The 26,466-nt window shown below is 38.3% G+C and overlaps 1 protein-coding gene across 3 annotated transcripts in view; it reads left to right on the forward strand.

The window, feature by feature from the left end:
• The window catches only part of ARHGEF3 (Rho guanine nucleotide exchange factor 3), a 65,315-nt gene that overhangs the window by 30,625 nt on the left and 8,224 nt on the right, over nt 1-26,466 (forward strand). For 2 of the 3 annotated variants that reach the window (XM_080625562.1, XM_080625563.1), the window contains exons 1-6: nt 5,399-5,527; nt 17,227-17,334; nt 23,544-23,714; nt 25,779-25,841; nt 26,178-26,274; nt 26,374-26,450. In XM_080625562.1, the coding sequence (XP_080481688.1) occupies nt 5,432-5,527; nt 17,227-17,334; nt 23,544-23,714; nt 25,779-25,841; nt 26,178-26,274; nt 26,374-26,450 (612 nt within the window). In that variant the 5' untranslated portion in view covers nt 5,399-5,431. Of the gene's footprint in view, nt 1-5,398; nt 5,528-17,226; nt 17,335-23,543; nt 23,715-25,778; nt 25,842-26,177; nt 26,275-26,373; nt 26,451-26,466 lie in introns of those variants that run through there. The other variant, XM_080625561.1, reaches the window with a different exon arrangement.

Here is a 26,466-nt window from a genome sequence, read left to right on the forward strand (position 1 = left end):
ATTTTGAACAGCTGTGTAACTGCCTGAAAAATACCCTTTATCTAGCAGTTTATATGCTTTCTAGCTACTCAGTCATCACTGTCAGAATTTCTGCATTCCAGCTCCCGAGCACATACAGATTTATAATGTTTGGTTGAAATGGCCACTTCAGAAGTTTTCTTTTGGCTGTTTGCATGTGTTTGTGGTGTTTGGTTGTTATTCTTTGTTTTGTTTTCTGAAAGGAAAGCTTCCTAATGATTACCCTGAAGAGATATTGGGGTCCCTGCCCATGGCAGGGGGATTACAACTAGGTGATCTTTAAGGTCCCTTTCAACCCAAACCATTCTGTGATTTTGTGTTGAGCAAAGGCTTCAGAAATACTCAGTTAAGTGCAAAATTGTGGGTTTATGTGTAGCATTAGCTTGGTTAACTTTTACTGGCTATTTCAGGATGGTAGGAATAGTAGGGTAATTGCTTTGAATATTTTTAGTGAAATTGTACCTCTCCTGGGCAGTGGCTTCTGCTGGTTTCCTTTTCCCTCTTTCACTTCCCCTCTTTCCCTTTTTTGTTTATTTTTGTTTTGTGAAACCAAATACATAGGATAGGTGCATATATGCATATATATGTGTGCACTTCTTCATGAAGTGCAGACTATTCCATAAACATGGAGTAACTTAGCTGGACAGCAGAGCTACTCAACGTGACCTGCAGGCTACTGGATAACTTGATATTCTTACAGCAGTTAATCTGTTTTGAAAACAAAGGAAATGGTCTGTTCATTGTTCTTAATGTAATTTTCTTAAAATCAGCTGGGAATATGGAATATCAGAAGATGACAGTGGTAGCACAGTTAGTTTTGTTGGTTGTTTGGATATTTTTTAAGCATTATACCTTTCCTTAAATTCTTGTCTTGTTACTGGAAACTTGTCACATAAGCATAGATACTTTCTTGGTGAAATATATGTGCAGAAGTGTGTATTTCTAAGTCATCAGAATGACAGATGAAAAAGAAAAGCTCCCATAAATATGAACCGCAGGAGAAATAGTTACTGGTTTTGTTTTTGCTTCGTTAGTTGTGATTAAGAAAACAGATAATCAGACTGAATTGTTGCAACTAAGGCAAGGTGGCTTCTTAGGCATAAGAGTCAAACACAGACCAAAACTAAGCCAAGGTCTGTTTTACATTGGGTGAGGGAAGAAAAGCAGAGGCAGGCAGGCAGACAGGCATTCGGAGTTTTTAATTTCTTGATATAACAATATTTTACTAAAAAATAATTGTATTTATGTGATTTTATTATTTTAACAGCTTGGCAGAACAGATTTTGACTTTTAATGGAGAAAGCACTAGCATTAACATATCAGGAAGAAGGAGGTAATTGAGATCTGAGTGAAGACAACTCAAAATGTTTCTGTTTAATCACAGATTCTGCATTTTTGCCCCAAGGGCAGCTAAATCATGTTGGCAAAGATCATGTTAAAACATGTATTTTGTTGTAAACATGTCATGTCATGTTGTAGACAAAACAACAAAAACATCATCTCAAATCTTTAAACAATCTATTTGTGGGTTTTCTTTCTTAGCAGAGTTCAGCTTCAATTGATGATTTTCTGTTCCACTGAAGTCCTTAAAGCCCATGACTTTGATGGTTGAAGATTCTTCACTCCATTGGGCCTTTCCTTATTTAAACATTTAGATTAAACGTTTCAATGCTTTTGTGACTGCGTAGCATAATGGCTTCTTAACTGTCCTTTAAAAGGAATCAGGGTTTTTTGTTGTTATTTTATATTCTTTTGCCATTGTGTTTTGGATCCTTTGAGAAATCTTTAATCAACTGTATTTTAATTTTAAAATGACTGATCAAACCCATATGAATCTCAAAGATTAGCATAAGATGAAAAGGAATACTAGCCCCATATGAAGATATTTTAAGGTTCAAAACCTAAATATTTCAAAGGACTTTGCCATGCAGACAGATGCTTTTGCAATGATTGCTTCAGTATTAAGTTCTGAATGTGTGAGGAAACTAACTAGAGGCATTGATGGGAACAAGACAGCCACAAAACAACTCTGTCAGTGAACCTCAGTCCAAAACCAGGTCAACAGTGGTAGAAACCTTTCTTAAGCAGTACTTTCCAGAGTTAACAAATAGTTTACTTACTTCTCCCTGACAGATAAGTAACTATCAGACTGAATTGCACCTTTGGTGGAAAGAAACCAACTACAAAACCAAAACAAATGCACAAAAAAACCAGTTCTAGAAATGGGAAAACTGATGCACTGGTCTGCTGTGCAATCTAGTCGCTAGCATTGGTTTTTTCTTGTGTATTAGTTTATTTTTTGAAGGTAGCTTGGTAGCTGGCAATTCAGATCCATGGTTTGTATTGCTAGGGTAGATTTTTAGTCTAATTTTTTGGATGAGTGGACTCACTGGCTCCAGTCTTATAAGGTTCCTTAGTGGTATCACTGAAACCTTTATTTCTCCATCTGTTAACTGGAGTTGACTAGAGAGTCTTTCAGCCATGAGTTTATGAACTGACATTTGGTTCTGCTTGGGCAGGTAGGCATATACACACACTACAGTGACTATTGCAATCTAAATTAATGTGGAAATGGAATGTAAATGTAAATCAGTTCCGCCTAAGTTTGTAACATCTTTCCAAATGGGCTCCAAATATTGGTTTTTGATACACAATACAGAAGGGTCTTAGTGCCATGACTTAACTGACCTAGTTTTGATTAGGCATGCACATAGCATTCTACAGACAAATTCAGTTCTCTGGAAGAGATAATTGTTTGAAATCGTATCGTTGTGTTACTCCATCAGATAATATGGTGCTTATAAAGTTAGGTGCTAATCCTCATGAACTTTAGATCCAAATTTCAGTTTTAAAACCATAGTTACACTTTTCTGGTGAAGTAAGCAAACATCCAAAGAGTCAAATGAATCCTGGTTTAGACATTAATTGAAGTGTACCTTGTAGGTGCAAGATACTTTGAAACTTACTGATATGAAGGTCCTGCCTATTTTTGAGTCTTAAGACAGATTTGCCTCTTGTTTCTCAAGAATGCTTGGTCAAGCTGAAGTGTACTGGCCTGAAGTGTACTGTACTGAAATGACAGAATCTTGGCATATTTTTTTTACATGTATAAACCAAAGTTCATTATTTCAATCTGCAAACTGGTACACTCTTGTTCTGTGTGAAGGGCTCTTTACGCTGTGAAGCATGTTACAGGATTAGAATGCTTTGAGGGCAAGCCCTGAAGGCATTTTGTCTAACTGATTTAAGTGAGGCTGAGTTTTAAAATGGTGTTAGCATAAACATTCATAAACATACACAGATGGTATTTGAAATCAAGGTTTCTTGGGCCTAAATGGTTAAAGAGCAGCTTCAGATTTCTCAGGAGATTCTTGACCATTCGGTATAACCTGCGTGTGTTGGTGTTTTGATGTGGTTGAAATGTGAGAAGAAACCATCCACCATTACAAATTGTACTCAGAGGTATGTCCTCTGAATGTCATACCGAGGAAGACTTTCAGAAATGAATGCATGTTCATGCGAATGAAGTAATTGTTTGTAGCTTCAGAAGTTCTCAGGTAAAATGGGTAATCTCCAACTTAAATGCTACATTCTTTTTGTATGTTTTGAAATATGGAAAAGAAGGGGGCTGCAGCAAAGATTGGTCTAACCTCATGCCAAATCTCCAGTGGTGGTCAGCAGTAGATGCTTAGGGAAAAGTACAGAACAGGAATAGCCTGTCATGATACTTCCCCAAAACACTGTTCCAGTAGCTAAGGACTTGTGTTTGAGAAGCTTTCGTAGCAGTATCTTGTGATGAATGCTTGTGCTGTAACAAATTGTACATAATGTGAAGAAGTAGCTCCTTTTTCTTTGCTCTGAATCTGTCACCATCTGGTTTAGTCTGATGCACTGTACTTCTTCCCTTCTAATTGAATGCAGTGAAATATCATTCCTTATTTGCTTTCTCTGTCACCTATGGTTCGTAGATGCTTTATGAAACCTGCTCTGATTTCTCTCTTTTCTCTGAAATTTCCTGTCTGCTTAACTATTCTCCTCATCTGCCTCTGATGGAGAAGCGGTACGACATGTAATATTCAATATGTTAAAAGGTCATGTTTTCTTCTGGAATAATTGAACTTCTAGAAGGATTTTCAACTTTGTTCTAGCAATTCTCCAGGAATTGCAGTGTTGGGAAACTAGTGGGTTTTTTGTTTTATGGGCAGACTAGTACAGAAGAGGGAGGTCTACATAACAGGCAGCAGGATAGCAGATAGTATGTCTGGCTATGCTGTGGTTACTCTGGAAAAGGCCTAGGAGGATAAGTGTGAGAGACTTCATATGTTTGGGATACTGGTTAAGCCCAAGGAAGGTGTCTAAATGCAGACTGCCTGCCACTTGACTAAGCTTATTCTAAAGACATCATTAGCTGATTAACAAACTTAATGAAAATAGATGCTTGTAAAGCAACATCCATCACACAATCTGCCTTTAAAACCAGTTAATTCTTTCAAGATCTATGAAGTTATTCTTGGTTGTGCTCTTTCCCTTTGGCTGAAAATATCCTTCCCTGCTCCCTATGTCCAGCTTCCTTCTCAGTTTCCTTTTCCTTGTCTCCCATACACGTTTTTTGTCAGATCAATCCTGTATTGCAGATAGGCCCCTAATGCTTCCTCTCTCTTTTCAGGAAATTTTCACTACCTTTGTCCAAAGGTAGACATCAAAGAGAATTTGCCTGGCTGCTCAGACACTGAAATGGCCTATGAGATAGGTTAGGCAAAGGTATTTTCCACTTTCTCAGCTTGTTACAATGAGGGGTGTGGGCAGGGTAGCTCCTTGGCTAAACAATAGCAACAAAAGTGGAACTTTAAAAACACAAGAAACAAAACTCCAGCTTGCCAGACAGGAAAAAGCAACAATATGGGGGAAGAAAAACGGAAAAGGCAGTAAGCAGTGCTGTATGTTGTGGCAGCACCACATGATGGAGCATTCCTTCTCCCATGAGCAGGAGCGTTGCACGTGGAATGGAGATGCCAGTGCCAGCCTGTGCTTGGGCCATGATTGCTGTGCCACTTTGAGGCTGTTGGTTGCCAGGCTGTGCTGCGCTCTGCCGGAGGCCGAGCAGCCCGGCCGTGACCGAGCTGCAGTCACCCCCCAGAGGACTCGGGTTTCCGGCGGCCCAGTGAGGGGGGCCCGGCCGCAGCGGGTGGAACGACTCATGACGGGCCCGGCCGCAGCATCCTGCGGGCACCCCAGGCGCTCCTCCCGCCAGCGCCGTGGCCCCGCCCTCAGGAGGTACCGCCGTGTGTCGCGGTACGGGGCGCGCACAGCTCGGCGGTGGCGGGTGCCGTGAGGGACGGCTCGGCTTCGTCTTGGGTCGTGTTCTCGGACAGAAGCAGCGGTGACCCCCGAAACCGCGCCTCCGGCAGCCACGATGGTGGCCAAGGACTATCCCTTTTACCTCTCCGTCAAGAGGGCAAACTGTGCCCTGGAAGTGCAGCCGGTGACCAGCCCAGCTAAAGAGACGGAGGTACTTTAATCTACTGCTGACGCGATGCCAGCTTTATTTTTCTTTATACTGTGATCTGCATTGCTTTGGGGAAAAGTGACGTGCTTTGAAAATAGGCTTCTGTGTGCAAATACCTGGTCTGAGGCTTCCTTTGCTATCCTTCCGTACATACTGAGATAAAGGCAAGGAACAAAGAATGGAGATTTTTGTCTTCTGTCAGTTTAAGAATGCAGATTAATCTTTTAAGTAGCTAATTGAGAAATACCTGGTTTAGATCTTTATTTTGAGGTATTTATATGTATTTTAATCCAGGGTTAACTGTTGCTTACAAACTGTTAAACTGACGCAGGAACCAAGACGGAATCTGTAAAACTGTGTTTTAAAGTGTTACTGGTCTTTTCCTCATCAGAAATAAACCAAGAAATTAATCCGGTAATACAGTTAACTGAAAACTCTGCCCTATATCAGCAGGTTGATTCCTCTGTTTCTTAAAAAGTAGGAAGTCTTTTTTGGTGACATTAAAACCCATATTCATTAACCCAAACTCAACATACTCACTTGCAAAAATTCTCACACATGGTGGAATGTTTCAAGAACAAATATTTGTGAAAGACTTAAATATTCAATACTTCAGGTTAATGTTGTTTTGTGTGCTGGTTTGGAAAGAAAACAGTGACCTGAAGGATTCTGCCTGGCTGTGCTGGAGGAAGGATAGAATTTCCCTCTGGAAGTTTTTATCACTTAAATATATAGCTGCTTCATTGGTCTTAGTTTGCTGAGTAACTTGAAGACGACTTACAGAATTGGGTGCATTTAATACAACTGCATCAAAGATTAATTACTTCCAGCATCTGAAGTATAAGTAAGATGATCTAAGTGACCCTATTTAATCATGATGCTTTAGCTAAGAGCTAATAAGATGATGCACTCTTGTTTTTCTGTTCCCTTTTACAAAAAGTGATACAATTATTGCAGTTGATGAAAGGGGAAATTTTTTCAACTGTGTGTTTTTGAAAAGTAACACCCTGAGTGTGTCTGTGTATGGTTCTCTTGGGATGCTCATTTTGCTAACTGTGGTATTAAAGAAATATGGTTTTAGCCTTTACTGTATGAATGATTTTTGTGAATGAATGGAATTGTCAAATCTGAAGAGCTGGGGAGTGGCACTCTCACAGTTAGGAAGGGCAGCTTGGTTATAGTCAAATTTCAAAGAAGAAATCTCAATGAAAGCTTAGAGCATAAGGAAGTATCTAATAACACATGTGATCCATCAAAATTACAATGTGCAAACAGTTGTTCTGGATTTATAATCTTCCAGTTTGTGTTTCATGCAACTAATAAAATGCACCCTATGCTTTCAGGCTGTTTTCTGCGAGTATGAGGTACTTGCAGCATTCTGAAATAGAAAGTTCTAAACAGTCTGTTTGCATTAGGAGGGTATGAGAAGACCACCTGCCACTGCAAACATTTGGTTAAGGAAGCAGAAATAAAAAGTACTCTTTGGGAAAGTCGTTACAAAGATAGGTGTATGCAGCCTGTTTCTTTGTGATCTTTATGTATGGGGTGAGAAATCCACATTTCTTCTCAGGCTCTCATGTTAAGCTCTTCTTCCACCCTTTGGTGTTTACAAAGCTAAATAAAAGCTACTGGGTGCCTTCAACCACAATTTAGCGTTACTACACCAGAAAGCCAGCTTGCTCTGTAGGCGTTAGGAGTTTCTTGGCTTTGAAAACCTGAGTTTCATTTTAATTGACAAACACAAATACAAAATATAGTCTGGAGATCAATAGTACTTACATGGGATGAAATTCAGCAAAAATCTTGGGCGAATACTGTACTGTTGAAATTTTCCTAAATTTTCAGCTGAAGGTCTCCAGGTAAGAAACCGAAGCTTATTGGCAGTAGATTAATTCTTCTGTATTGAGCTTCACATGGAGCCAGCAGAACAGCTGTGGTAAACTAGGGATATTTTTGAGGAACAAGTTAGTGGCAGAAAAAGAAAAGAGAACAAAGGCTTTCTATTTACAGTTCTTTGTTTAAGCCACACCAGCTTCCTTGGCATAAACTCCATAGTAGCACAGTCACAAAACAATGACAAATGAAATGTCCAAAATGTATGTGAACAGTAAAAGTCTGGATGCTGAGAAAAGGGTAGTGTACCTCCAGTCAAAGTAGGGTTATTTTTCTAAATACATACCCCACATCAAATACTGCATTGCAGTTCGGGTGTAAAAGGTACACAAGTGTTGGGCTCTTTCCAGCTTTTACATAATCCAGAAATAGAGACAGTAAAACTTGAAATTTGCTTGCTTTAAGAGATAAAAAGCCCCACATCTTTCCCAATGATAAATACCATTTTCTCTCTCACTAATGAAAGCAACGCCTTTCTCACCCCCTCTAAATGAAACAAAGTGAAGCACAGCCAGTGGATGGGCAGCAGATAAGAAAGAGCACGCATAATCACAGATTGAGGTTTAAAGGTCTGAACATGAAGTCATGGGAAGACATGAATCCCTTGGAGTAAGGCTATTCTGTTCTGCTGTGCAGGATCTAATACAGTCCCTAGGTTGAAGCTCTAAAGACTACAGCAGTGGCACAGAATTCCTTTGCATCTCTGGTAGATTGTATGTCTGCTTACATCTCTCGTACTTCAGAAATCTTAGATCTAGGAATCAGAGCTGTTTGCAATTTGTCTTTTGTTGTCTCCTGATATCCTTGCTGTGTTGATGTGTGGGAGGTGTAGGCTGCCTCAACTCGGGACTGTGTTTAATTCAGCATGAGGAGTGGAGGAAGGGTAACCTGAAGGGTAAGCCGCAGATCTCTAGGCCATGGCACATCATTAACATGAGAACCAGGCATGGAGCAAAGGGGGAGAGGGACCAGAAGATTGTGAGATAAACTGCAAGTCATGAATTTTCTTTTGATCTTCATAAATGTACGTACTTAATTTTCAATGAAATATTAGCAAATTGCAGTTTTGGTATATTTCAGGTAGGTTCATCTGCAGCGTAACTGAAGTGAGCTAAATGTGGAAACATGTCAAACACCCATATGGAATTGCTGATCTGTTCTGCTTAATGGCAGTTTGAAACAAACAGCTTGCCTTTATTTTTCCATTCAGTAACTCACCGTATGATGTCTGCTTATTAATTGGCAGGCCAGCTTCATATCCAGTATGTTCTAGAATGGAAAAGGTCTTTCTTAGGTAGCCTGCACAAGCAGCTTCTAATGAGAGGAAATGCAGAATTTAATCAACTCTACATTAGCTGTCTGGGTTTTTCAGAGTTTCTGCTGCTTGTGCTAATTCACCTCAGTGTGAGGTTCTTCTGTTAATTTGCCTTCATTTCCTAACTCCTGGTAGATATATTGATTTCTGGATATTGCAGACATGAATGATCAGTCAGGATAGCTGGATGCAGCTTGTCCTTATGCTGCTGACTCTTTGGTGGTTCTGCCTTACATATGGCAAATGAAACCTGAGGTCTTGAGGGTGGCGACTAATGAGGGCAGCCTGTTTGTGGCAAGAAGCCAGTCTCTGATGAACACACGATGCGATAGCATGTTGCAAACTTGAGCTGATTTTTTTTTGACTGAGAATACTTCACCACTTCTCCATATGGCTTTTCATTGTACCACAACTATTGTTTCAGGTCATCTTTGTAACACTGTGATTAAAACAAAATGTCTCTGGATTTTGCTTTATTTGCTTGCTGGTTCTTCGGAGACTTGCAGAGGAGCAATAACAAACCTCCTCCTGCTCCCATCAGAGAGCTCAAGTGATGGATAGAACCTTATGGATTGAAAAGTTGTATCACTGATACATGCAGGTTATTGGATGATCAAGTTCACAGTATGTTAGAGATTGGAAGGGACCTCAAGAGATCATCTAGTCCAATCCCCCTGCCAGAGCAGGAACACCTAGATAAGGTTACATAGGAATGTGTCCAGGCAGGTTTTGAATGTCTCCAGAGAAGGAGACTCCACAACCTCCCTGGGCAGCCTGTTCCAGTGTTCTGTCACCCTCACTGAGAAGAAGTTTCTTCTCAAGTTTAAGTGGAACCTCTTGTGTTCCAGTTTGTACCCATTACCCCTTGTCCTATCATTGTTTGCCATTGAGAAGAGCCTGGCTCCATCCTCGTGACACTCCCCCTTTATATATTTATATACACTAATAAGGTCCCCCCGCAGTCTCCTCTTCTCCAAACTATAGAGACCCAGCTCCCTCAGCCTTTCCTCATAAGGGAGATGCTCCACTCCCTTAGTTGTCTTTATGCATTAATTTATTTAAATTGCATAATAAATTCTTCTTGCGATGCCGGCAGTTTACTGGTGGATTTGTGTGGCCAATTACATTTACCTTTGTGCAGCACTAAAATTAGAGCTGCTTTAGTGTCACCTGCTTTGTTTTTCTTGACCATCAGCCTCAGCTCTAAAAGAGTGAATGTTTTAGAATTTCTCAATCAGAATATTTCTATGATGCTATTAAGCAAAGGCAAATTCTGTGCTGTTTCAAGTAGTCTCTACTGGTCCCAATAGCAATTGGAAATGTTGGTCTAGTTTTAAAATTGCTTCTCTCTGAAGATGCAAAAGGCCTGAGATGCCGGTGTTAATTTATTTTTAGGTTGTTTGCTGTATTAAGAGACTCTTTTGTAACATAGGTTGGTTTTCCTATATTTGACCTTTTTTGTTTGTTTTGTTGGATTTTTTTTAATCCTGCTGAAGGTTAAATACTGGTAACATCCTGTGGAACAGAGCTTGAATGTGTTTGGGTTGGTTTCTTTTTCTATTGAACTCCAAGTTTTGGGGGCATGTATTAGAACTGTTTAATCTTAGGCCAATTTAACTGGTAGCAGACTAATAAAAATAATAATGTTGGGCTTCCTGCCATGACAAATGTTGACTTACCCTTATAAAGTAGACTAAAAACTAATAACCTTTAAAGTATAGGAGGATGGAAATGTAGCCAGTTACATCAAGTCTGAAACAGAGTGGTTCTGTTTCAGTTTGCTGGCACTGCTTGTGAATTAGGTTTGAAACAAAGGTTACTGTACTGCTTCAATTTATAGTGTCTTCCATTTATTACGCTGTTAAGTCTTTGGGGACTAATTTAAGTGGAAACATTTTACACTAATGAATGCTTCCACAGCACAGAATGAATGCTTTGGTTATCTGTTTGCTTTGGTTCACAAACAGAAAGTAGATTAAATAGGGGAAAAAAATAACCAGCGTATTCTTTATAAAATGTCAAAGTTAGCACCCCCAAATCCAGAATTACTGCTGTACATAATGATCTTGGAACTTGCTGAATTCCAGCAAATCAGGATGTTCTTAAAAGCATTGCCAATTCCAGCTGGTTTGTATATGGATTTAGAGAAAATTTGTTTGCCTTTGAAGGTAAGTGGGGTAGATTCTAATAAGCTCCTGTACCAGTTTTCACCTAGCACTTATCTTCTGGGTTGCCTTAAAAATCTCTGTAAATTCATTTTGTTAAGTTTGTTCTTAAATACAGTCAGAAAAATCAACACAATGTGGTTACAGTAGTGCTGCACGTGGGCTGAAGACACAAGTGTAATGACCCCTCAGGGAAATATTTTCCCTTGTTTGTCAAATTCAGCACCAGTTTTCCGACATGGAGACTGTTGTTGAATTTGCTGATAAGAGATGGGAGACTCAGGTGGAAAAACAATCATACCAGCAGTGAACACACGTTTGCTTTTACTGTTCACTAGGAGGAAATGAGTGGCTAAGGCGGTCAGGAGCATAGAGTGAAAGAGTTTTGAAGTGAGGTACTGAAGCAAATGAAGACCTTTCATATGGTTCCTAGACTTCTATTTGGTGCTCTTCTATATGTGTTATCCAGGTCATTGGTTCTGTTGTTCTTAGGGCAATATAAAGGGAACTTGGCCTAGTTCTTTGTTTGCTTTCCTTCTGTTTGTTAAAAAATGAAACCAAATCTTTTGCTACAGTTATTTATTCATCAAAGTGTGATAATTAAGTGGTGGGTGGTCTTGTGGAATGACAATGTATAGAAAACTAATCGATGTTATTAAACTGATTTAACTCACTCTGACACTCTGCTTTGAACTTTGAAAAAAAAAAATCTATTCTTTACATAACCTAGTAAGAGAGATGTTTTGTTTTGTGGATAAAGAGCACAAGAAGTATTAGCTTCTTCCCCTAAATAGCCTACTGGAAGCTTTCATATCTGTGTAGTGTGTTATTAGATATATCCAATTATAAGGTGTCGGCTTCACTGATGAAGAAATAAAAATAACATTAACTTAGCTGTCAGTACATTGCAGCTAATGTAAGTGCCTACTTCTTTAGAGGACCTACTATCTTCTGTGGCTGCTGAATGCTTAGCTTGCCCCAGGAGCAGGTGTAGGATGTTAAGAGTCAGGCTTTTAAATGGTAATCCATGTGCATTAGAGCCAAAACTAGTGATACAAAAGTTCTCTCTTTGATAATATGTTGTTTTTTTGAAATTACCATATCAGTTGTAAAAAGTGACCAGTTATGCAAGGTGAAAAGACTTACATTTTACTGAAGAAGTTGGCAGAATTTACTCAGAAGAGTATTGCTATAGTAGCACTATAGTGAAGCTTCTTGCTGTATGCATTTCCCAGCAGCCCAACAGCAGAAGGCTTTTTTTTTTGCTGAGTTACATATTAAAAGCTAGAGGTTTCCTTTCTTACTCAGAAGTGTAAATCATTAGGTCAGAATTTAATATGTAGAAGATACTAGAAATACAATTGTACATACATATAGGATCTATAGAATAAATTGCAGTGAAGAGGAGATCTAGAGCACTGTGTCCTTCATTCCAAATCAGAAGAATGGTTAGGCATGGCATCTTTAAAACGTCTTATGTGAATTCTCAGTCTTAACTTGGTGATAATCAGTGATCATGCGTTGTGATTACTCTGATCTTTCTTCCTATGAATTTTTAAAAATGTGTATGATAAAAATACACTCTCTCATAAGGACACAGTAGTTGTTTGAGATGTCCACTGTGTGGTTTCCAGAACCGTCAAGAGTTTAGACACAGATTTGCTTCTTTTATCAATTTGTTCACAGTTTCAAGAGTTCTTTTTGAGGCTGTGTATATATACATAGTATTTCCTGCTTTATTTTTTTTTTTTCACTCTCTGAAGTCAAACGTTACCAAAGTCATCTTGAGTTCAAATACACAGCTCCCTCCAAAAGCCATCTGCTCTTTGTTCTAGCCTAGTCAGGTATTAATTTGACTTCACTTGACTGTTCAGCCTTTGAAGTTCCTGCACTCGTGTATCCCTCAGCTTTATTTAGCCTTATATCAAATTTAAAGCCCTGTCAGATTAACATTACTTGTTCACATACACCAGCTCCACATTTTGGAAACTCTGCCAAACTGTAGTCTGGATCTTTTGTTTTCTAACTTACTTCCCATATTGTTTTGGCAAGCCTTCATGACTCTGAAAATGCCGTCTAACACTTAGTAATTCCCAAACTCTGAAATGATGTTTTAATACCAGTAATAACAACTCTGAACCGTGAGGCAAAGTGTTGTAACTCCTGAATTTCTTGTGTCATAACTTGGCCCAATTCCCAGTTTGGACAGGTGATGATTTTTGCAAGTGGATCCAGCCATTAAATCCTATCTCTCAATCCCGTCTGCTTCAAAGTTCGCTGAACCAGGAGAGAAGGAGGAGTGATGACCTTGGGTAACTCCGAGTCTTCTGGGCACACTGAGAGGTACAGACCAGAGTCTGATGTTCATTATTCCTGGATGGTATGCCCTTACTGGAGCCTCTTCATGCTGGCCAGACACTGGAATCACACAGTTCTGCATTCCTGTGTGCTTAGATTCGTACTCTGAAAGATTTCATGATTGTGAGACCCCTGGTTAACTAGAATATCAGAAGTTTTCCAGAGACAAATTAGTAAAATAATGAACACAGGTACCAGGAATTCCTAACCACAAGTACTTTGTTATTGTAAAAATAAATAGGTAAAATTGAAGAGGCTTGGGAAGCAGCATCTGAAATGCAGCTCCCTGATCTTATTGGGCTAATGTGCAAGTGCAGCTCCTGGTCAGTATCTTTGGGTAAAGCAGAATAGTTCACACACTCTCCTCTTTCCATTTGATCTCTTGGTTGTGCAGAACAGAGCCCATAGTAAGAAAACCAGCATCTGTTTAAAATTTCGGTTTTTATGCACTTGACTGGAATTTTCCCTGTCCAGATCATTGGTTTCAATGGTCTGTTCGGCTTCTGTTTGGTGCTGGTTTGGAGAGGTGACTCAGCTTGAGAATAAGGGTACTGATGAAAGAGGAGGTAGAGACAGAATGGATGTAGACTATGCCACAGAAACACTGTGAATGTCCAACAGTTTCAGTATTACTATCTCACAGGTTTAGAATTGCTCTGGTGGTGCACAGTTTTCATTGCACAATCAAAGCCTTACCTCTACAAATGTTATTATTCCACACCAGAGGCAGTGACTCAGTGCAGTTTGCTCTTGGTTTTAGGCTTATCTGAGGGAGATGACACCTGGAACACTAAGGTTTGATGAGTTTTCACTCCCAGTTAGGTATCTTAACCCTACCAGACAGCTTCTAAAGCAGGATGAAAATCATGTTAGAAGTATAATGAAAGCTTTCCCCATAATTAAGAAGTCGTGATTAACAAGATTTACTTTCAGAACTCATTGGTATAGGTGTCAAGCTCAGAATTCTGAAGTAACCTGAAATAATTGTATTGGAGAAAATCCTGTAATAATGCTGATCTCTCTTAATAAATTTTAATTCCTAATTTGAACTATATGTTTAGCTGTTCTGAATTCTGATCCGATTTTTTCAGTGCGAGATCAGAATACGATGCATTCATTGCATGAGGAATTCAAAACTGGGGTGTTGACACAGAAAGGGTGGCACCTTGGCAGGCGTACGTCCAGAATCCATCATCTCACTTTCGTTTCACTGCTTAGAGAAGTGCTGACCTCTGGTGGCTTGCAACAAGAACCTCTAGAAGAGCTTAATGTTTTCTGATGGTGGCTGAATCTCTATTTGGAGTTCCCTGTCCATAACAAATATGTTTATTTTCAGTCAAGTTTTGCAGCAGGAACATGAGTAAAAATTATACTGTCTTAGCATTTTCCTCCTTGAAACGGATGGGGAAGTTTTAAAGGGCTGGTGGCGGCTCTACTGTGTTGTCCCTGGATTTGTAGGTGTCCTTGGCTAGGAGACAGTGCAGGTTTCAGAGGGCCTTCGGACTGTCTGACATGAAGAAGGGGAAACTGGGTTTCTTTTTTCCACTTCTTCTCACACTCCAAGAGAAAGAAGTTGATTTCCGTTCTTTTTACCCAGGCTGATTTTTCTCCAGTGTTATGCATCAACCTTCACAGCTGCCTGAGGTTTATGTGCCCCACACTGCAGAGCAAATCAGGTCCCATTCTGAGTGCTTAGCCTGCAGGCCTTAGGCTAGTAACTAACAAACTGCACCTGCAGTCACACACAGAGTATTTGGATGTATGCATACTGACTTGCTGTTATTTCCTTATTTTTAAGCGCTGCTCAAAGTTTCATTCAAGTTTTTTGCAACACATTCATGTGAAATGCTGCAGGGATGCATTGAAATATGGATTTACTTCCTTTGTGATTTTATTTGCTGACGGCAGGCTCCTCAGAAAATTATCCAGGGCCTTCTGAACTTAGTTTTGTTATAGGTTAAGGCTGAAAGATTGCCAAATTGTGAATAGATCACAGTGTGTGTGGAAAAGGTCTTGTAGACTATGGGGAACGTTTAACTTTCAGAAAGCAAGATATGGCTATGTGACACTGTGATAGATCAAGTTTGTGCTTTTCTTGAGTTTTGCCTTTCAACCAAACAATATACACATAGTAGCAAAGTTGTAAGATAATAGGATACAACAGCAAAGAAGGAGAAATCTTTTAATCCTAATCCCCCCTCCCTGTTTTCTGAAAAATTCATACAGTCTTTATTTCCAGATTTTGTTTTTAGGGTGTGATATTCATGCCTAAGTAATCTTTGCTACTAAGGTAGAGGTGTTAGCAAAAGCTGTGCTGCTGGCACATGTCAGGGACTTCATGTCCTTCCACTGCAGTGCAGCACAATTCCTAAAAAGCAGGCTCTGTCATGAGATATTTGTGCACCAGGACTGGCATTCTGAGTAATAATAAAACAGAGCCCGTGGCTGAGCCAGCAGTTAGAGAAGAATTACAGTGGAATCTCAAGATTTTTCTTTTTTGAGGCGTGAGGTGAGGGGGGTGGGGATTCTGATGCTGTAGATAAGCGTGCTGCTGGTGCTGCAGTGACGTCAAAAAATACTCCTTCAAGAACCTGTCTCAAAGACATGGTTGCTGAAAATGAAGCAATGTGAATAGCAGTGCAATGGTGAAGATAAGGATATAGCTTGATCTAGGCTGCTGAAATTCTTTAATGTGAGGTTTCATGTGTGATGGAATACATTATTTTTGCTAGAGGGTTAAACACTTTGTCCCTCATCTCAGCTGGCATTTATGGATTTTCAGGTCTGCCTGCTGAGAAGTAAATTAAATATGTAGTTGCTTCTCACCTTTCCTCTGTTGCTGTGCTAATGGAAGAGAATTTTTCTTGCCAGTAATACTGATGATGGTCGTTGCTGCTGAGATTTATTATTTTCTGGTATCAGGACAAATCTGAGTTATTTCCAGCAGGATTTGGATTTCTGAACAAGAGGATAATAGGCATGCTTCATTTTCTTAAAGCTATGTCTGTGAAATTGGAGGCATAGCAAACCTACACAAACTTCATAAGCATGGCTGAAATAGAAAGATGATGTTGGAGGGGTTTTTTAACGTCACTTGGAAGGTTTGGCTCTTTTTCTGTCAAAAGTTGCCTTTTGCATGTGCTGTTCAAGATCCATTGTATGTCAGATGGAGGTTAGGAAGCCAAGGGTAACTGTTCTATTTTTATGTATTTATAATAACTTTTTTCCTTGTGTTATGATTTCTAGTAACATTTGTGTTTTTAAAATCTGCAGGACAATTGGTATACTATATTGAAGTGGTTATGTATTACTATAAGCGCTGTTAAAAATATATATGAAAAGAAAAACATTTAATTGCATTATAGTAGATTTTTGTTTTATTTTCTGTACTTTTTAGTGCAAAAATTAAATACATGTAAACATGTTATTAATGTGTTTGCCTGTATGTGTAAGTATTTCCATAGGAACATGCACTCAGAGGACAATTACAGTTAGGGATTTCTGTCTTAATTATATTTTCTGGAATAAAATGCATTTGACAGAATAGAGTCATGTGCTGACAGTGCCAGAGGCAAAGAAATTGAATTGGTTTTATTTGAAAGTATTCCTTTCAATGACATATAATACACATTAGCTGCAAAGCACTGATGAGAATTTCTCTTTTGAGTTAATGTAATAAAATGATTTAGTCGTTCTTTACCTTCTTCCTTTCCCCTGCTTCCAGCCATGCCAGCTTCTCCATCATTATATTTTTCAGCTGTTTCCAGGATCTGTATGTACCAGCCAAGAGTAATGTCATTGTCAGGCTTAAAAATTGCTAGTTTCTTTACTGCCCTAATGCTATACCAGGTTTACAAACTTGTTCTTTACTGCTTTCTTGGGAAAAACCAGCAAAACCGTTAGTGATTAACTGATTATGCTCACACTCCCCATTTTTTTTTTTTTTTCCTTGTCCTCCTTCCCTACTACAGGAGCCCAGTAACAAACGGGTGAAGCCGCTTTCCAGAGTCACATCACTGGCGAGCCTCATTCCTCCTGTGCGAGCCACTCCGTTGAAGCGGTTCAGCCAGACACTTCAGGTAATGGCAGTAAATGCACTGCTGCATTAAGCACATTGCTAAAAGGGGAATGCATACATATTCACCACTTCTGCTAGGATTAGCATGGGAATGTGGACTGCACATATGAGCACACATACCACTGTAATGTCCCAAGCAGGTTTTTAGGCAGCTTTCAACTACAGAGTTACTCAACTTGAAAACTCAGAACTCCAAAACCCCACAATTTCTCTGTCCAGATAATTGATGGTTTTAATTATCAGTAAGAAAACTATTGCACCTGTAGCATATCAAAGTTGTTATACTAAAGGATTACAATTGCTTTTTAAATTTGACAAACAGAAATTCCCGTTATACTTTCGTTTTGGTTGATTTCTTTGAAAATGTTATTTTTGGTACAGTGAGTCATGTAGGATTGCTAAATTCCCTTCTGTGCAATGAACTTTGACCTTGCCTAAACAAAAGAGTTAGTGACCAATTGGAAAAAAAGTCATTTTCCGAAGCCGATGATGAAAATTAATAAAGGGCAAGCAAATGCCATTTAGAAATGAAATTTAATGCCATTTAGAAATTAAATAATGTTGTACTTGCAATTTCTAGGTTATAGATAGGTCTGTAATACTTAACATATATAGAGACTAACAGAGCTTTATAAACTGTGCTTTCAGACCTAGAGACTGCAAAACATTTGGGTGCTCAACTCCTGATGGTTATGATGAGTGGCATATAGTTGGAAGCTGCAGTACTGCTGTGGGTCTGGCCTAGAAAGCCAGACTGTTTCCTCCTTAAAACAATTTATGTAAGAAGCCATGTGTAAGATCTAAAAATTATTTAACAAGCTTAACTTCTTTGATGAGAGGAAATATAAAAATACCCTGAATGTATTAAAAATGTTACTTAATCAAAATAAGCTTAATTAGGGCATTACTGAAGTCCTCTTAATCTCGAGGGTTAAAGAAATAAAACTTTGGCGCTAGGAGTCTTACGAGAAATAAATAAAAAGTCATGGGAAAGAAACATTTTTTTCTGTAGTGGCAGTCTAGAAAACAGGCATCACAGGGTTTCTTTAATGTTGGTTTTCCTGTGTTCTGTTCCTATGATTTTGGACATGCAGACATCTGCAGAGAAAAGCCGCATGCGTGGGGTTAGAGGAAAGGCAAAATGTCTGAACTCCCTTCAGCCTGGGTTTGATCCAGAAGGTGTATTATAGCGTGACTAGAGCAGACATGCCTGTATTCCCTGGGGTGTATAAATCTCCTCCATAGTCTGCTTCCAGGAAAAAATTGGCCTGGCTCTGGATGGACTCCATTAGTTCCAGTTGTTGAGGAGTGTGGAAAGTGAATTAATTTTTGGCTAAACTCCTTCTGTGCTTCCCTTTTCACAGCCTTAGACAGCTGTTGTCCTCATTTAAGTACCTACGCTATTGTCCTATAGTGAATGCCTTTGAGACTGGTCTGTCCAGGTCAATACTGTATTTAATAAAAGCTTGATTTGGGCTATCCAAAACAAACTATCCTTTCACACATGTAGTAGCAGCTTTCTGAGGTGAAGGGTACATAAATGTGTTTGAGGGCAGATTTTGACAAAAACAGAAGAGAAAACAGTGGCTTTGTTGCAAGTCCTACTGTTGGAAGATTTCTCCTTTGATCTGTTCATATCAATTATAAGAATATATTTTAATTAACTGTCTGCTTCTAAGCAGATTAGCAGTGATGTTAGTCATACCATCTCTTCTAAGTAACTATGAACTGTGATGAGAAATCAGCATGAATGTCCTTCAAATCCTAGGTCAGAATCCATTCCCAGGTGATGAATGCTGGTGATGTCTCTCAAAACTGCCTTCATAGCGGGCTGTAAATTGACTTCTTATCTGCTTTTGTCAGCAGCAACAGAACAGGGGAAAAAAAAAGACTGAACTTGTGCTTGGATGCCCCATTTGGAATTATTTAGAAACATTGAGAAGAATGTATAGTTTTTTACTTTATTATGTATTGACATAGCTTTTGCTGTGCCTTGTGGAACACTATAGAGCAGGATTTTTTTTCATCATGTAATACTTGTAAAAAGCAAAAAGTGCTGATTTTTCTTACTGGATGAACTTTTATGTATCTTCATGGTTAAGATATTTCAGCCAAAACCCTTCTCCTTGCATTGCTGCTAGATGTTCTGTATCAGTAAAATGAAGAAAACTACTATCCATAGCACGACATCCAAAACAAATAAATTCTTCCCCTGGAAGAAAACGAAACAAAGCCAACGGAGCATCCATCCAAAATGACCTCTCCAACCACATCAATAAAAAGAATTAGAAAATTCTGAGTTTCCTTTATGGCATTTCAATCAAACCTTCTTTCTGAATGGAAGATACATGTAAGAGGAAAAAACTAGATTTATTGTGCATGATTTTCCTTGCCTCTGTACATGTAAGTTCCACTGGATACTAACAGACCTTCTGCATGCAGGCTGAAGAGAAACATCTCTGACTGAGATATTTTAACATACGTTTTTAGTGGGTTTTTTCTGTTTTGCATATTTTATTGATTATAGAGGTATTTGATTTTTGGTGTTTGATTCTTACATTTATAACAATTTTCCAAATTATTGGCAATACTTTTCCACAAGGATTCTAAAACAAACCCACAAAGTCTTTCCAGCTTGCTTTTCTTTTTTTTTTTTTTTTTTGACTATTCATAGTCTGTTTCTGTCACACAGAGCACTGTAGACTCACTAATATCATGCTCTTAGCTTATCTCTGACAGAGTTTGTATATCTGCAGGATTCCAGATGCTAAGCAGGTATTCTTATTTGTTCATCCACCTGGAAATCCACTCTATTTTCATCGCTGTATTTTCAGTCTGCATCAAGCTAGGCTAATGATTATGATGATCTGCTTGTTTCTGCTTGGTCTTATTCACATCTGTGCTGTTTGGCTTAAAAGCTGAAAATAGGATCAGAAAAAGAACTCCAGCTGATGCTGAAGAGACAAATTAAAGTCTGACTGGCTTCCTCTGCAGCTTCAGTTTTCATCAGCATGTCTTGTAGGGAGTCCAAATTATTTTTATCTGTCTTAGAACACTGAAAATTTCTAAAAATCCTTAGGAAGAAAACTCTTCTTAGTATCACTTCTGAATGCTGGGACTTTACTCTGTAGTGCCCTTTCCCCAGTACATGAAACTGTCTGCTTTACTGCAGCTGAAATGAAGGTTTGTTAATTGCGTGAATTAACATCAGTAACACATAGCCCCTTCATAGTAACAGTCTTGTAACAGCCAGTTAAAGCTATTGCAGTCAGATAAATACAGTATATAAAATCAGAGGTTGCGGCTAGGTTAATTCCCCAGGTCCTTTAGGTTTTTTGCATTATCTGAAAATGTTAATAGTTCCATATAGGCAGAATTTTTCACTAGTATGCTGGGTATATTTTTGAAGAAAGCCAGAACCTAGGGAAATATTTTTAGAAGACTGAAGACGGAGAAATGCTCTTTTGACATTCCTACAATTCCTTCATGGGATTCTATCACATGACTGATTTCTCCTCCCCCTTCATGGCAAGTACCAGCCAACCATCAGAGTACCTTTAAGCTTGTTTTTAAAAATTGCTGGGAAACTTCAGTTTAGGGCTTTGTTCCACTAAACTGAGATGGGCTTCTTTATTTGCAAAAGAAAGTGTAAAGTAGCAGAACTGAAATGGTTAAACTGATGTGGTACATTAATCTTAAACTATCAGAGTTTTATTAAAATAATTTATTGATTATGTGGGGATTTCTTTAGTTAGCTTATATATCAGGTTTACATGTCATTTCTATTCTTGTCTGTTGCAGCACTGATGATTCATGTATCCTCAACTCTGAAGGAATAAAGTATTAATTTTAGCATGAGATAGTATTTCCCTGAAAATGTATTAGTTTGTCTCTTCATAGCTTTACGAGCCATTGTCTGCAATGTGTATGAAAAGGAATATGCTAACATTAGCTTGTATTCAACACTGAAGTGTGTGATTCCTGGCCTGACTAGATTTCAGCATCCTAGGATAAGACCGTCAGGGGTTCTGCCTTTGCTGTGTTAGTGTATAAAAGAAGGAAACATGCTAGGCAAAGAAACCACTTGGTCTTGAAGTGGAATTTGTCCTTGTTAAATAACACCTCAAAACTTTTGTTCCCTTCCACTAATAAATACCCGCAGTCCAATGTTCCTTATTAATATTAAGCAAGGTGCATTTTGTATGATTAATTAAAAGGATAATGTATCAAAGAACTAAATATATACTTACTGTGTCCAGGTAGCAAAGATGCTAAGCAAGCAAGCAGGATTTTTGGCAATTTGTTTTTGAGTTTCTCAGCCTTTTTGTGCCACTTCTGCCCAACTGAGGACAGTGGAGGGCTGTAGAGAATATCATCAAGCTTTCTCATGCAGCATAAAGAAGAATTACTATCAGTGGATGTGAAAGCTTACTTTTCTTATAGCACTGTATGGAATTTCAGTTTGCTGTTACGGGTGCATACCATTTTATAACGTGGTATATGACCTTTTGTTAAAAGGTTTCAAGATCAAGGCATTTACTTTAAAAATCTGGTGCTTTTCATTATATATACTTTATTCAACGTAAAACATTTCCTTTAAGAAAACACCACCGCAAACAAAGGAGCTATGTACTGGAGGATGCATATGGGAATGCATGGAAAGGAGCATTCCATCTTGGGTCATGGAATGACAAATGTTCTGCTTGGCTGAATTCTCATGGTTGGTGATTTGTGGATGCAGCACACCTGCCTTTCCCCCTAATCTTTCTTTCCATTTGCATGTGAAAATAGCTGGTTCCATGATTCATCAGTATTAACAAGTGTAAACTAAGCATATAATTTCACATGTGTTCTTTATCTCTTAACTCTTGAAGAAAGACTAGCACCTGACTTGCAAAGGTTTAGAAGGTTGGTATATATATATGTGTGTGTTTATTTTTAGGGGGTTTGTCAATTCCAAGGAGAGGCTCAAAATGGCTTATGTTAAAAGGCACAGTATTTAAATAGTATGTCTTCTGATATTTTAAAAACCTTGTATTTATAGGTACTGTTTCCATTTCCTGAGCTCTTATTTTCTAAGGAGAACTTCAAATATTGTACTTTGTATATGCTGCTTTCAACCTGGAAATGAAGAGAATTTATTTTGTTTTAAATATTCTTGCCTAAGGCAACTGAAAGACTATTGTGTTATGTAAGGCAGATTTTAAATAACAACAAAAATGTAGGGTATTTCAACAATGTGAAATACTTGAGGCATCTCAGAGGCAGGACCTCAAAATAAGCCTCTAATTATAATGAAACAAGAAAGGAATCTTTTTTTCAGAATAGCAAAGCGAGAGCATACAGTATTCATCCTTAGCCTTAAGTCTTTTAAAGAGTGTACAGTCAAAGAAAACTCTCAAGTCTCAAAATTGGACTTGTTTTTAGGGAAGTTTAAGACCAGATCACATGATAGATACAGTGATGCTCGTACACATCATCAGGGTTTAGAGGCTCCAGAAAGATTCTGCAGTAGTAGAATTTGCTATCTGCTAGCACTGATTGTTTGAATCAGTTTAACATGCTGCTTCAGATGCTAAGAAGTAAGCAAGAGCAGTTAGTGTAAAAAGAATGTTGCTTGTCATGAACATTAAAACTGAATATTTAGATACCTTTTCCTTAAAGATAATGTGATTGTTTTTCTAAGTCAGATATCCATTTCACACCTTTCTATGTGACTTAGTTTCTTGATCTCACTATACATCTCAGTAGGCAGGATGCTACCAGTTGAAAGGGTTTCTCACTGTATCAAAACCAGTTTGGTTAGAGCATTATAGCATGAATTAATGATTACCGTCAGGTAGCAAGACACTTATTAAGGTAAGAGGAAAGGTTTTAAAGGGCAGTCTCACTTCCTGAATCCACTTTCTGCTCAATTGAGAAAACATCTTATTTTTAAACCATTAATATGTTTGATGTAAGGCACCTTTTCACTTGGTATCCTCAAGGTAGACCAAGTTTTTCTCAGCACAGAAATAAACAAAATCCAACGATTCTATTGACTTTAACCTGATACACAGGATAAGTTTATCTTCTAGATTTTGCTGTCCTAGCTTTCCATATATATATTTATTTATTTATATGCTATGTATATCGAATCCTTAGAGGGGAAAAAAAAGTGTCATGTGAAATTGTTCTAATACTGAAAAGTATTCTTCTGTCTATTTCTAGCGTTCTATCAGTTTCCGAAGTGAAAGTCGCCCAGATCTGTTCAGTCCACGATCATGGTCTCGAAATATGCCCCCAGCTAACACAAAGCGGCGAGACAGCAAACTGTGGAGTGAGACCTTTGATGTTTGTGTCAATCACATGCTTACATCTAAAGAAATCAAGCGTCAAGAGGTATCATATTTTTTCTTACCATAAATTTCAAGTTCAGAAGTCATCTTTAAAGCGTTGAGTTAAAGAATGCCAGTAGGCATTAGGATAGCACTTGAAGCTTTCCTGAAATTAAACAGGATGTCACCGCCTCCACTAGAAGCAGAATTTCATCCTTTGTCTTTATAATTAAAGCTATATTAGATCAATATATTCTTCAAAGTCAGCTCATATTTTCTTAATAAATGTGAAGTTACTAAGATATATTGTACTGTGATTGCCTGCATGTGTGTACATGTTCTGTATGACAGTTTCTGTAGTGATGGCTGATGTTTCATTTTGTTCCCATAATGATAGATGAGCATGCTATTTCAGGAACAGGTATTCAAGTCATACGTATACACTGAATCATGGAATAGTTAGGGTTGGAAAGGACCTTAAGATCATCTAGTTCCAACCTCCCTGCCATGGGCAGGGACACCACAAACTATGTGTGAAACCATGTCACCCAAGGCTCTGTCCATCCTGGCCTTGAACACTGCCGGGGTGGAGCATTCACAACTTCCTTGGGCAACCTGTGCCAGTGCCTCACCATCCTCACAGTAAAGAACTTCTTCCTTAGATCTAACTTAAACTTCCCTTGTTTGAGTTTGAACCTGTCACCCCTTGTCCTGTCACTACAGTCCCTATTGAAGAGTCCCTCTCCACATCCTTGTAGGTCCCCTTCAGATGTTGCAAGTCTTGGAAAAGAATTTCTTTGAGGAAGTTTTCAGTGCTAGAAAGATAAAATATTGATCACAATATGTATCTTCCAAAGCATCAGTGGTTTTAATGTGTTGTACATGACAGATTCTAAGTAGCTCATGTTACAGCCAATGACAGATCTCCTGTGGAATCAAATTTTCCCCCCATACCCCTAAAAATTTTTTTGTAGCAGTAGCAACACAAGTTTATAATAATCTGAGAATAGTTCAGGAACAGAGTAATGAACAAAACAGTAACGTCAAGCATTTCTTGTGCAGGTTTTAACATTGTACAAGAATTCATAGGAAATCACTTTTAAAATGGAGACCTTCAAAAGCAGCTTATTGGAAAATGAAGTGTACAAACTATTTGCACAGCATTAACAGTCATTACCGGTTTGGGGCAGAAGCCAGGACCCTTCAAAGAGCCCAAATAAATAAATAAAAAAAATAAAAAAAAAAGGAACTTCTGCATGAGGGTTCTTATGCTGTGTACATCAGCAGAATATCTGAACCACTTCCATGCCTGTGCTGTCAGTTAACTCACACTATGGCAAGCCTTCCATGTATGCATGTTAGCAAGCTAGGACCATCTGCACTAGCTGATGATGTTCTTCCATGATTTATGCAGGTTGAAAGCCTTGGCTGTGAAGTTGGTAATTCTAACTGACCAAAATGTTGTTGACTTCTTTCTGTACCCCAGTTTAGAATGAAATCATGCAGTAAGTAAATAACAATGGTATTTTGATAAGCCAGTGTATTAGGGTGGTGGTCATTTTTAATCTCCTGGTTTTAAAGTCTTTAAAGTCTCAAATCTGCTTCAAGTGAAGTAACTAACATCAGCTGATAGTTAAGTAGGGCTCAGCCTTCATAACAAAACCAAAATAAACTGATAACGAAAATAAAAGTGCTCACTGCCACATAAATGTTTTAGAGAAGGTCTGTCTTTTACTTACTAGGCCACATGGAACTTTTACCAATGCAAGCGTTACAATGGAACACAACACATACCTGTGCAAATAGCTGTATAAATGGTTAAGGTACAGCTGAGTCAAAACATCACACTGAAAATAGCTCCCCTGTCTGGAAACACTTTGGTTTGAAAAAAAGAATTCTGTCCTATTTCAGATAAGCATTTTATGAGCAATCTGATACAACCCTGGTTTAAAAATTACTGCAAGTTTCTGTACCTATGGAATAAAGCCTTACTTTCTTTCTGCAATTAGATTTAGCAAACAAATTCTGCTTCATGGTATTAAGACAGCTGTTCAGATGTAACATCAACTCAACAAGTTGAGTATAGATTAAATAAAATACATTTTATGGTATTTGTGTCTCTTTACAGGCTATCTTTGAACTCTCCCAGGGAGAAGAAGACTTGATAGAAGATCTGAAGTTAGCAAAAAAGGTATGTTCAAAAAACAAGCCAAACAGACAAAAAACCCCAATACAACAAGCAGTATTAATTGGTTCATATCACTTTTAAAATAATCCTTGCTTTTACAGTTGCTAAGACAGTGGAGGGGAACCAAAGCATAATTCTGTTTTCCCATTCTTTCTGAAACACTTAAAAGTGCTGCTTTTTTCTTTATGAATAAAACTGATATTTTAAGATAGGGTTATGAAACTTCAAAATATTCTAAGCAACTGGTTTGATTTTGCTTAAAGGGAGCTCTAAATGCTATAACTAATTTTTCAGCAACCAATGATATGTTAATTACAGAGATCCCCTTTTTTCTTTCAGGCTTATCATGACCCAATGCTTAAACTTTCCATAATGACAGAGCAAGAGTTGAACCAAATTTTTGGAACACTGGACTCTCTAATTCCTCTGCATGAAGGTAAAACTCAAATAGTGTTTGTCTGCATTACTATTGCATATAGACTTATAGTCATCTGGTTCATTAAGTGCAGTTTCTCTTTTTTTTAATTGTGATTAGATCTTCTTAGGCGACTTCAAGAAGTCAGGAAACCTGATGGATCTACAGAACATGTTGGCCATATCCTTGTGGGTTGGGTAAGGCAACATTTTT

The sequence above is a fragment of the Psittacula echo genome, assembly GCF_963264785.1.
Source record: "Psittacula echo genome assembly, chromosome: 9".
Classification (NCBI taxonomy): Eukaryota; Metazoa; Chordata; class Aves; order Psittaciformes; family Psittacidae; genus Psittacula; species Psittacula echo.